The 12,563-nt window shown below is 43.5% G+C and overlaps 1 protein-coding gene and 1 long non-coding RNA gene across 6 annotated transcripts in view; one reads left to right on the top strand and one right to left on the bottom strand.

Moving 5' to 3' along the window:
* PCNX1 (pecanex 1) overlaps positions 1–5,977 on the bottom strand; it is a 144,141-nt gene extending 138,164 nt beyond the window's left edge. For 4 of the 5 annotated variants that reach the window (XM_081049095.1, XM_081049094.1, XM_081049096.1 and 1 more), the window contains exon 1: positions 5,548–5,823. In XM_081049095.1, the coding sequence (XP_080905221.1) occupies positions 5,548–5,700 (153 nt within the window). In that variant the 5' untranslated portion in view covers positions 5,701–5,823. Of the gene's footprint in view, positions 1–5,547 lie in introns of all 5 variants that reach the window. The other variant, XM_081049093.1, reaches the window with a different exon arrangement.
* Positions 4,745–12,190, top strand: LOC308497980. Its single transcript, XR_013993393.1, has 3 exons — positions 4,745–4,960; positions 6,320–7,309; positions 11,488–12,190. It is a non-coding gene; the product is annotated as an uncharacterized lncRNA (long non-coding RNA).
* The last annotated feature ends 373 nt before the right edge of the window (positions 12,191–12,563 follow it).

The following is a 12,563-nucleotide window of genomic DNA, read 5'->3' as shown; positions in this document are numbered from 1 at the left end:
TATACCTCATATGCTACACTTTGACTCAAGGGTTTTTTCAAGAGTCGTTATATGTTTGATTTTTCAATAATTCTATATTTGATTTATGTCTTGCACACTAATATTTAATCTAACAGGCTATGGCAGTACTCCTTCCACTCTCAACTATTCTGTATCAGTTAAGTTGCTAAGTCTAAAAAAGATTCACATATGTAATACTACATTCATTCAACAAATGTTTATTCAGAACCTAATATAAGCCAAACACAGTACAGACACTGGATATACAGTGCCAAATAAATCAGACATAGCTCATGCCATCATGGAACTTACAAGATATTGGAGGGAGGGAATGTTAGAGACAACATACAAGTAAACAAAAAGAGGTGTAAATATGTTTGTGATAAGCACTGCAGAAGAAAAGATACAGGATGGAATGATGGTAAAAAAAAAAAGAGAGTGAGAACGTGTTTACGGTTATCAGATCAGGCCTCTAGGAGGGGATGACATTCAAGTCCAGTCCTAAAGACCAAGCAACAGCCAGCCCTGGAGAGCGCAAGTGGGAAAAGTATCCTTTCAGAGGACAGCACATACAAAATCCCAGCAGGAGGAAGAAGCTCAGGAGGTTGCAGTAACAGAAAGGAGGCCAGTACGGCTACAGCAGAGGGGAAAATGCCCCAACAGCAGACAAACGCAGAACTGGCTTTGATGAAGCCTTGGTAAGGATGTTAGATTTTATTCTAAATGCAAAAGATAATCATTGAAGGATAGTAAAGGAGAGGGGAATTACATGAAGAGACTGGTGTCCTTTACTTTGTGGAGAAATCGTTGGAAAAGGGCACGAATAGAAACTAAGGTAGTAGTGCAGACAAAAAAAAAATTAGTGTGGACCAGGAAGTGGAAAGAGGTGTGAGGTGTTCTGACAGTAGAATTGATAAGATTTGCTCCTCAGGCCAGGGTGGAGAGGACGGCATGAGCAACTAGGTGAGACACAGTGCCTGCCATTAACTAAAATGATAAAGACGAAGGAAGACTTTGTGGTGGTGGGATGGTGAGTTTATTGGGGAATCAAGAGCAGTGTTAGACATGTTACCACTGAAATGCCGACGATATGGTCAAGAAGAGATGCTGAGTAGGCCTGGCTATTAAGTCAGGAGCTGGGAATTAGGGACCTATTGATCAAGTTCTTTAACCTAACCTGGATGTTTATAAAACACAAAGTAATGGGCCACACTCCAGATTTTTTACATCAGAATGGACACGCACAACTGCATTTTTTAACATGTTCAAGGATTCATGTCAACTGGAGTCTGAGAACCACTTATGTAAAGAAATTTTCATGTTACAGTTCATCACCTGGGGATGTAACTCTTTATAGAAGAAAACAATGTTGAACAATATGTTAAGATAATGATTTGACTCTAATTTCCTCTAGTCATAGAACATTATAGAGGAAATACTATTTTAATTAGTCATTCTTCAAATGACATTTACTGAGGGTCACTCTGAAGGTGAATAATTTCTTCTATTCATAAATATTTCCTTGCAAACTACCCATGAAATATCTCACAAATTAGTAAATCAAGGTTCAGAAGGTGGAAAGTCTTACCCAAAGGACACACAATCAATAACAGAGCCAAGACACAGAAATCAAGAAAACACCAACTCCAATCTACCTTCCAGCACACAAAAATGCCACAAGGCTCAAACCCGCAAAGCTCACCACCTGTGACATGTCATGTACAAAAATAATTATAAGATAAAATGAGCTGAGAGTCTTAAGGGAAATAAAAAGGACAATGAAAGTGAGAGGAAAAAATTACTTCTTGACTTTCACTACTTTAAAGTTTGTAACTGCAGAAACTATAAATTCTACCTTTCAAAGTATACACAAAAGCTACTAATAGCAAAAATGCTTGACTCCTACACAAAAAGTCCTAAGACCTGAGCACATTACGCTAAGTGAGAGAAGTCAAACAGAGAAAGACAAGTACTGCCGATATCACTTATATGTGGAATCTAAAACAGTCAAACCCATTAAAAAAAAAAAAACAGAGCAAGTGGTGGTTACCAGGCGAGGGGAGGTGGGGTAAAATTGATGTCGTTTAAGAGTATAATCCTGCAACAAGTAGTAAACCAGAGAACTCATGCACAGTATAATAAATGCATACAATACTATACTATAATTATGCGATGTGGTAAATATCACTACAGCAGTAATCATTTACAATATATAAATGTGTCAAAGTAACAAGTTGTATACCTTCAATTCACAAAATATTATATGTCAAATCTGTACAAAAAATTTTTAAAAACAAAAAAGCATGGACTGCATTTACCTAAACAAAATAAACAGATGTTAAAAAAAAAAAAAAGTCCTAAGACTGCCTAACTCAATTTACTACCTCGTCACAGACTTTGAGTCTTAAAACAAACAAAACAAAAGGCTGCAGGCAGTACAGAGGCTTTAAAATCCCTGTGTAAATCAAATCCCAACTCATTATTTGCTTAAGATCACAAACCAAGTCACTGATGGCTAAACTTCAGGTATCTTCATCAGTAAAAGGAAGACGCAGAGTTTGGGATAAAGAACCTATATACATACTTAATAGTTACCATCATCTGTTAATTATTGGAAGAGCATACAAATAATAAGCTATAACTGCCTGAGATTTTAACATGGAATGTTGGGTTTTGCTTCAAATGTGTACTTCAAACTATCTACCTCAACACTGTAGTACCAGAGTGTTTCCTAAAATGTTTACAAATCCTCTTTGCTGACTGGCCCCTCGACTAAGATCATCCCCTGACTTTAAGCTCAGTGTCAGTCTGCACTTAGCCTTTTCACAGCAGGTCTAATGCGTGTCATTGTTCGTTATCCCCAAGCTAGACTTTAAGTTCCTTGGAGGCAAAAGCTGTGTCATATTCATTTCTAATCATTCACTATTGAGTACTTACTGTGTGCTTGGCAATGATCTGGGTCTTGACAATACAGTAGTAAACAAAATAAGTCTCTGACCTCTTAGAGCTTATATTCTAACGAGACATTAACAAGTATATATCAACTAGTGATAAGTGCTCTTAAAGGAGGGTAGGAGAGCTAGGAAGTATTGTAGGAGCTTGGAAGTTGGTATTTTACATAGATTATCAGGGAAAGGTTCCCATATAACTGGAAGCTGAAATAAGTGGAGCAGGTCACACACACATCTGGAGGGAAGAGGTCATCCAGACAGAGGGGAAAGAGCAAGTGTAAAGGCCAGGAGGCAGGAACAGAGCTGTGTGTGGGAAAAATTCTAAGAAGGCTAATGTATGTGTTGGGGGCGGGGACACACGTGGGAGGGCAGGCTCTGAGGGCAGAAGAGTGCCGTTATCTGACTTGTTTTAAAGAATCATTCAGGCTTCTCTGTGTGGAGAAGAGAATAAAGAATGGAAACAGTGAGCCTCCTTAGAACACTGCAATAATCCAGAGGAGACATAATGGTGGCTTGAATCAAGGGAGTGATGATGATTAGCTCGATTCTAGTCAGGTTTTGAAGACAGAACCCACAATATTTGTTGATGAACTGGATGTGAAGAGAAAGAATCAAGAAGAGCTTTTAAAGGTTTAAGAAGAGTAGAGTTGGCATAAGCTGAGACAAGAGAAGCAATTTTATTTTCCCAGAACCCGGCAAACTGCCCAGTACATACTATAGACACTCAAATATTTATTTGTGAATTAAACTTAACTGAATAAACTTCCAAAATGAAGCAGTAAACTAACGTATTGCTTTCTATTTGCTCTAAATTTTCTTTAGCAATGTTTGTTAAATACACAAAGAGGCTTAGCCAGCGAGGAGCACAGCTCACGTGCTAACATGGAAACCTTACGCTGGGACACACCAACTAATCCTTACATCTCAAGAACCAGTTTCAGTTTTAAATTTACAATTCTCCTGGATATGAGAGAAACCTGCTGTGAAAGCCCTGTGACAGCCTGAGGATTCTTACACCCAAAGTAATTAACCTGTTCGTTAATGATGTCATATTCCTGGAAGGTACAGAAATGCAAATAGAACTCCCTAAGCCAGAGTTAATTGAAAATTACAATACTTTGTGATAAATTTTCAGAATGGGTCAAGATTGAACACGTTCCCTAAAATAAAAAAAAGTCATCAGCACTTTCTAAAAATGGTCTTTTTACCTCAAGCAGTAAGTCCCTTCAAAACAATTTCAAACAATTAAAATCTGTTTGAGAAAGTGAAATTTGGCACATCTTGCCCTAAACAAGCACTTTTCCTGCCCATTAGTGAAACTGAGTTTCACTTGGGAGAGATTTGGGTGTCCTCACCTTTAGCATTATTATAGTACTATTCTGAGATTTTCTAAACCAGCACGTTTACTATTAGCTCTATGAAGAACCACAAAGTTAACAGAAATGAATTCAAAGGAATTCTCCTAAAATAAAGATACCATCCTTCCCAATCTTCCTGTTACTTAAAAAAAAAACTTAATGGAGGCTTAAGTATCATTTCTCTTCCATATTAGTTTCCCTAATGCCTCACCCTAACCTAACGCGTTAAAAAAATAAAAAGGCACTTACAACTTTCAGTTCAAATATAGCTTAAGAACCTTGATAATTAGGAGAAGCTGATCGTACTGAATTCAGCAACAGGCAGTACAGCACCTTCCTCTTGCCAATCATTAAAGGCCTTGAACCAAGCCAAACAAATCTGCTGAAATGCCAGCCAGATTCCCCGTATCTCCCCCGCTTCCTCCCCCCAAAGCTGGCCTGGAAACACAATAGCCACTCACTACGGAGCTGAACTGAGAACCAGTGGTAGCAAAATCAACCATTTTTAGCGGCAGGAAGGTTAAAAGCCAGGTTCTCGACCACCACCTATATTAGCGAGTACGAGCCCGGACGACCCACAAACGCATCCCACACAGAGCGGCCCACACTCTCCCGCGACTCCCGAGGCTCCGCACGCGGATCAGAGGCCAGGTGAGCCGAGGGCTCTTCCCGGAGAGGAGCGAGCACCGCCTCGGGTGGAGGGAGTGCCCGGGGGTGCCCGGCGCCCGAGGAGCCGAGAGCGAATGAGCACGCGTGCCAAGGAGGGACGCGGTGTCCCCCACGGAGCGGAACGCTCGGCGCCTACCACGGAACGCCGAGGGCGGGGAGGCCCCCTCGGGCTTTGCCTACCCGGGTGGAGAAGCTGGAGAGGCTACCGCTTCGGGACCCCCACAAGGGGGCCTAAAAAGCTACTCGGTCCCCAGGACAAGGGTTGGGCGCACGGGGACGGGCGGTGGGGGCTGCTGCTGTTTCATTTCTCGTGTCATCACTGACGCGGGGGAACCCCTAAGGAGAGGGGAGCGGGGAGTGTGGGGGAGGGGAGCGTGACAGCGAACGGGGTGCGGGCTCCGAGCGGCGGGGGGCGCGCGACAGTGGGGACGCGCCCGGGGACGGGAAGAAGGCGCAACCCCGGCCCGGGGCCAGGGAGGCGCGACCGCCCGCGGGACTCCAGAACGCGGGCGCTTCCCCGCCAGCCCGGAGGGGGACGGCGCCAGCCTCCTCCCCGCCCCCACACTCACCATGTAGAGGGTGAAGGGCAGGCCGAGCAGAAAGAGCCACAGGTAGAGGTGCAGCGCGTTCACGAAGGTGGCCTGGTGCGGGTCGTAGTACCAGCCCCCGCTGAGCGCGGCCCACACCCCCTGCCGGAGGATCTGCAGCGTCTGCGACCCCATCCCCACCCGGCGCCGCCGCCGCCGCCGCCGCCGCCGTCCCCGCCCCGGCCCCAGCTCTGCCGCGGTCGCCGGAGCCCGCAGCTGCCCCGTCTATCCCCCTCCGGAGCTCCGGGAGAGCGGGCCGGCGCTTCGGCGGTCGCTGGGGCTGCGGCAGCAGGAGGAGGAGGAGGCAGCGAACGAGGAGGAGGAGACCGAGGAGGAGGCGGCGAGCGGCGGGGCGGAGGAGAGCGGAGAAGAGGAGGAGACCGGCTTCCAGGGCGCCGCCGCCATCTTGTCTGCTAACACTCGGAGCAGCAGCGAGGGCCCCGCCGCCCGCGGCCCGCCAGCGCCGCCGCCGCCGCCGCCGCCGCGACCCCCGCCAGCCGCCAGCCTCGGGCCCGGCGGACGAGCAGGCCCGGCGCCCGGGAGGCACCCGGAGCAGGCCGCGCCCCCTTCGGCTCCGCCTCTCCTCGCCCCCCGCCCCCGGGCCGGCTGCGCGAGCGTGCGCGCGGCGCCGGGGTCTTCGCGGGCGCCTCCTGCCGGCGCCCGGGGGCAGCGCGGGCTCGCGGGCGGGCGGGCGGGCGGGGCTGAGGGTGGTCCCGCTCCGGGGCTCTGGGAGACCCCATTCCTCTCCTGGCAGGTGAACCTGGCAGATGCATTGATCGATCCTTGAACCGGCCTTGCGCTCTCCGAAACCTTGTCTTTAGAGCCTTGTCAGTATCCTGGCTGATGTTTTATGATGTTTATTAAAAACCCACGAATAATGAGGCTAATTGAGATACTCGTTGACGGCCTGGAAGAATTAGGTACAGTGGATGGCGCTGTTGAAAAATCACAAAGGCACCCAATTTGAGTAAAAACTGTGTTTTTACTTGGAGCGGGCTGGAGGCCCTTGGGTGAGAAAAACAGCCATAGCCACGTCCTGTATGGCATGACTTACTACTTCCAAAGAGGGAAATTAATGGGAGTTACAAGAGATGGAACAGTATGGAGTGGACAGGTTTGTTTTTGTGCATGGTGATTTTATTTTTTAACTGTGCGGTAACTTGTAACCATTTTTATTAATCGGCCTACCTACAAGGGATGAAAGATTAACCGTGCTGCCCCCGAAGTCACAATAGGGTCTTGTACTTCTCTATTTACAGCTGTAAAGACTGGGAATCATTCTTGCCTCTGTATAAGGTTTATAAGGCATGTCTGATGTCTCTGAATGACATGTTTTTTAAAGAGTTTGAGTTTATCATAGCAGTAAAAGTACTCTTTTATATTCCTGGATTAAAGTAGCTATAAATAATGAGAAGAAAAGCAAGAGAGCCAAAATAAACTGGTGACATTTTAAGAAGAGTATTGAAAAACTCCATTGCAATACCTCCCAGTGCCATACCACTTTACAGTTCAAACTTTTTCACACCTATTTCATTTGACCATCACAACATTCTAGTAAGGGCAGCCTAAAAGCTACTCTTATTTTGTGAATGAGAAAACCCAAGCTCAAAGAAACCAAATGATTGCCCACATTCTCGAAGTAATAACTTTCCAAGAAGACCTCTGACACCAAGTCATCTTAACAGCATGGACTGAACTTTGGAAATCTATTTCTCAGCACTCTCTCTCTACCTTATCCATTCAGGTAAGAGTTTGAACTGATGAATCAGTAGCTTCTGGTTACTTGTGGCCAGTTTAAATGTATAACCAGTTGTTCTCAAAGTGTCCCAGGACCAGCTGTGTCAACATCACCTGAGAACTTGTTAGAAATGCAAATTCTCAGGCACTGCCTCAGAGAAACTCTGATACATGGGACTCAGCATTCTATTTCTAATTAGTTTTTTTCTAATTGGGGAATATTGGAGAACACTGTGTTTTTCCAGGGCCCATCAACTCCAAGTCAAGTTGTTGTCCTTCAGTCTAGTTGTGGAGGGCACAGCTCAGCTCCAAGTCCAGTTGCTGTTGTCAATATGGTTGCAGGGGGCGCAGCCCACCATCCCATATGGGAATCCAACTGGCAATCTTGTTGAGAACTCGTGCTCTGACCAACTGAACCATCCAGCTGCCCCTCCAGCAGCTCAGCAGCAACTCATTGTCTTCAATCTAGTTGCAGCTCACTGGCCCATGTGGGAATCAAACTGGCAACCCTGTTGTTAAGAGTTCCCATTCTCAGGGGCAGCGGATGGCTCAGTTGGTCAGAGGGCAAACTCTTAATAACTAGGTTGCCGGTTGGATTTCCACATGGGCCAGTGAACTGCGCCCTCCACAAGATTGAAAACAACAACTTGACTTGGAGCTGAGCTGTGCCCCCCACAACTAGATTGAAAAAACAATGATTTCACATCCTGGAAAAACACAGTGTTCCCCAATATTCCCCAATAATTAAAAAAAAAAAGAAAAGTTCGCACTCCAACCCACTGAGCCATCCAACAGCCGCCCCTTTTCCCCTCCCCCCCACTCCCCCAACCCCCGCATTCTATTTTAACAAGCCCTCTGGAAGATTCTAACGTACCTTAAAGGTTGAAATTACACTATAGAACACCATCCCCAACCTTTCTTTGTGTCCTTATAACCACAAAGCCATCAAGTTCCAGTAAGATACCTTGAAATTGAGAGACATGAACAAATACTAGCCAAAATATACTTTTAAATAAGGATGTCTAAAAGCAAAATTAAGATTAAATAATACAATTTTACAATTAAAATAGTTGCTTTGAAGCCTAGTCATAGACACAAGATATTGTCAAGTGTTCAGTTGTTTCTTCTTAAGGAGACAGGGAAGCTCTCTGAGCAGGGTTTTGGAACTGATCCCAAGTTTTCCAACACAAAGAAAGATGTAAACAAGGATAAAATTCCAGTACTACATCAGTTTCCACACCAGCAAATATCTGCTGTAGTCTAATGTAAAAGGATTAACTGTAATATGGGTGAGGTGGACTGGAAGAAATGGAGACTAGAATTAGATATAGATCCACGGAATTGGAGGCAGACCCCACCAGTGGGATGAGCTTGCAGTCAAAGACAGTATCTGGAGGGAATGGAACTAGCAGCAGCCAGGAAGGCAGCCAGCATCAGGCTAGTTCAACACAGAGAATGTGACTATTGTAAGTGAACTGGCAGCTGCAACACAACCTTGGGAAATCGAGGAGCACACAAAAATTGGGAAATCATGGCAAGTTTAAGAAAATGTGTTCCTTTTATAGCAAGGCTCCAGCTCAATGCTGTCTTCCAGGTCTGGATTCTTCTCCCTATGAAGAACTGATGAAACCAAATAGAATTCAAAGTTATAAAATGTACTGGGCAAGTTTTGGGGGCAAGAACTTGGGCTCACAGCAACAAGACAAGTATCCAAAGGCCATGTCGGGTGGATTTACTGAGACTTAGAAACAAAACAGGAACTTAATACCTAACACTGAAATTTTCACACAGATCGTGATAGCCTTATGTCCAGGTCCCAGAATGTTCATACACAACGTTAATTCCCCTCCATATGGCTGGAATGGATCCAAGAACCTAGAAATGGCAATGGCAGGGCACCAGCCACTGAATAAAAAGGAGTCAGCAGGGTGGGTAGGCCCAGAAGGTCGAAAAAGTACTTAGACTACATCTTTCAGCTCTGGACTAGTAAAAGCATTTTCGGAAAATGCTAATGAACTGACTTAGGGAGCTAGCAATTGAAAGAATTCAATGAAATGGATGACCTTTCCAAAACACTGACTCAGTAGTTGCAGTGGGGATGGGAGGAGAGAGAATCCTACAGTGCTTTTTATTTGTAGCTTTCAAAATGTTTATGAATGCTGCCACAACAAGCTTCCTATTTTATAAACAGGAAGTCAAGGCATGGAGAGGCTAAATGTTTTGCCCAAATTAACATACTCTATCATACCCATAAATTATAAGAGCAGGACAAAAACTAAGGAATGTAATTTGCTAAGTGTTAACCCTCTTAGCCACACATAAAAGCCATTAATAATGTTACACTTAGCATGTCAGAGTTAGCAGCCATGATATACTACCAAACCATCGCCTGCCATTTGCTTGTCTTTAATAGCTAATTCTAGTAAAATTATACTTAGTGACTAGCATATATGCCCCTTGAGGACTGGAAATGCTCTCTTCTGCCTAAAAGGCAGATGCTGTCTCCTGCCTGAAAAGGACAAAGCTGAGCCAAATCTAATAATACCCACCCAAGCCCACCTTGGAGCAGAGATATACAAACTGCAGCCCTGGTCAGTGTATGTGCCAGAGATGATCTATTTTAGACATTGTAGCCCACATGTCTTGCCTATAATCTACCTAGTGCAGTAGGTTTCCATGTCTCTCCCACTCCACCCCAAACCAATCCTTACTTATCTCTCCCAGTGAAACCAACATTTTCCAACTCGTTCAGACTTGCAGCCTCCCATACCCTCCCCCATGGTCTGGTTTCCTACAGTTTTGTGGGTTTGTTTTTTTTTTTCTCCCTGCTCAATCCTTCTTTTACATTGCCAAAGCAACTATCCTCCTGGATGTCCTCATCAACTCAAACCAAATAGCCTCCTATTGCCTCCAATATCTCTTCAAAACTATGCTACATTCCACCAACAAATTAATCTCCCTAATACACTTTTCCCACACCCCTTCCTTTCTCAGAAGCTTTCAATTCTCTTCTGTTGCCAATAAGACTAAAAGCAGACTCCTTAGCCAGACATTCAAGGTCCCCCATAATCTGAATCACTATTTTCTCTAACTTAGCTGCCACCACTCCCTAGCATGAACCCTTTTTACTAGTGAATATCAGCATATTTGTTTGTTTATGTTTATTTATTAGCCCATCCATTTATTAATTTCTGCCTCTATGCTCTTACTCAGGCCATTTGCCTTACCTAGAAAACTTTACTCCTCCATTTGCCTCCTAAAATCTATATGACTACGTCAAACCCACACATCTATGTTTTGAATAGCCTAGAGCACTCTTATGTTCCATTTGTTTAGCACTTAAATGTGTAGTACTTTATATCCCTCCAACTAAACTGTACATTCCTTGAGCACAAGGCACTTCTCAGCCTGTTTGCACGATGCCTAACAGGTCAACTGACCCTCAGTCAATGTAAGTTGAATAAATAAAGCAATACAGAAAGCAATGACTTGTCGATGAAAGATTTTAATCTATTTCAGTTTCATTTGGTAACGCTTCAACATTCTAAAGGATTTTACCAGCTTAGAAGATCAATTCAAGGTAGGGGAGAAAATATGGGAAAAAAAGTAAAGATAACTTGGAAGAGAAGGAAAATGCCCTAAAATTCTTCCCTGACTCTCTTTTTAGTCATTCACTGTATACCACTTTTATCACATCAGGACGATAAATGTCAAAAGGGGAGAGGGGCTCTTCCCAAATCTTACATAATTACAAAATACCAATATCTGAATATAGAACTAAATAAGTAAATAAAAGCAGCTCATCCTTCTTAGAAACCTCAACTCAATCTACTCTGTTTTTTTTTAAATGTCAATTCCATATGATGAGTACTTTAGAAAATGTTGTAATTGACACTAATAAGTTCTATAATTCTTGCTATGGTTTTGTGTCACCCTGAAGTTATACTTCAATACACTGTAATAAACTCACACACAATCCTCTTGGGGCAGGGCAATGAAAGGAAAGAGGAAGTATACAGGATATTGCAAAACTCCCCAAATTGGGGGAATCCCTAAATTAGAAACAATATACACACGCCTTATTTCCCATCTTAGACATTAAAGGATTCTACTATGTCAGTTAGATATCTAATGTGTTTAGCTGTACCATATTAAAGAGCTTATTTACCTTTCTGTTTCCGCCAGGGTAACATAATTCCAGCAGGACCTATTAGGCCAAGGGATGAAGCTGGGTGATTCTCAGAAGAGCTCAGCCAATTAGTAGTCATCTGGAAGACCTGCCTGGAGTTATGCAGAGATGAGACATTTGTCACCTCTGGAAGCTGGATGTCTGGCTCTTCTAGCCAGGAGCGCCAAGTACATTCCTTGGTGGGAAGAAGTGTTTCCTAGTGGAAAGATCATGGGGCATGGAATCAGATAAGACCTGTGTTTCAATCCAGAGTTTGCTCCTTTCTAAATTGGTTGTAGCCCCAAGTCAAGAAATCCAAACAGAAGTGAAGAATCCTGGAAAATTCAATGTTGCAGACTCACTGCATTTCGTTTCAATTGCTAGAAATGTTTTCTCATGGCAAAAATGAACGTTCCAATGATGTAATAAAAGGATCTTTCCCTTGGAGATTTTTCACAGCTTTCTTTATGGAAACCTTGACAGCACATGGGACTGTACTGGTATTTCTCACTTCTTTTGTTTGTTCATTTGATTTGGTTTGGTTGGTTTGGTTTTGATATTTGTTTTTGTATTGCCTATTGTCATTAGGATTCAGCAGCTGTCAATACACATAACCATTTTCTAATTATGCACAAATAATATATTTTGTATATTTACATAGGGGAGTGATATATTTAGGATAAAATCTCTCAAATAAATCAGTAGATTATGATGCAAAGTAAAATCTCCTTGTCACTCCAGTTTTCTCACTCACTTTCTCTCAGTATTTCCAGCTTTTAAACTCATTATGCTCTCAAGTCCTGTGACAAGTGTTTTTCAATGTGTAGTCCATGGGCCACCCAAATCTCAATCTTCTATTAAAAAGTACAATTCCAAGTCATAGTACATACATAAGGTATTGAAAAAATTCTGTGTTGGGACTCCCTGAATTAGGGAATTAATATAAACATCCATTGTTTTCCAACTTCTGGTATTAAAATACAGAATTCCAAGCAGCCAATACAATATTGAAGTAGCTTTTAATGAACTGATCTTTAAGAATTATAGTTTTGGGGCGGCCGGTTAGCTCAGTTGGTTAGAGCACGTGCTCTTA

Source organism: Rhinolophus hipposideros (assembly GCF_964194185.1).
Source record: "Rhinolophus hipposideros genome assembly, chromosome: 5".
NCBI classification, from domain to species: Eukaryota; Metazoa; Chordata; class Mammalia; order Chiroptera; family Rhinolophidae; genus Rhinolophus; species Rhinolophus hipposideros.
This window is presented reverse-complemented; position numbering and strand designations above follow the sequence as displayed.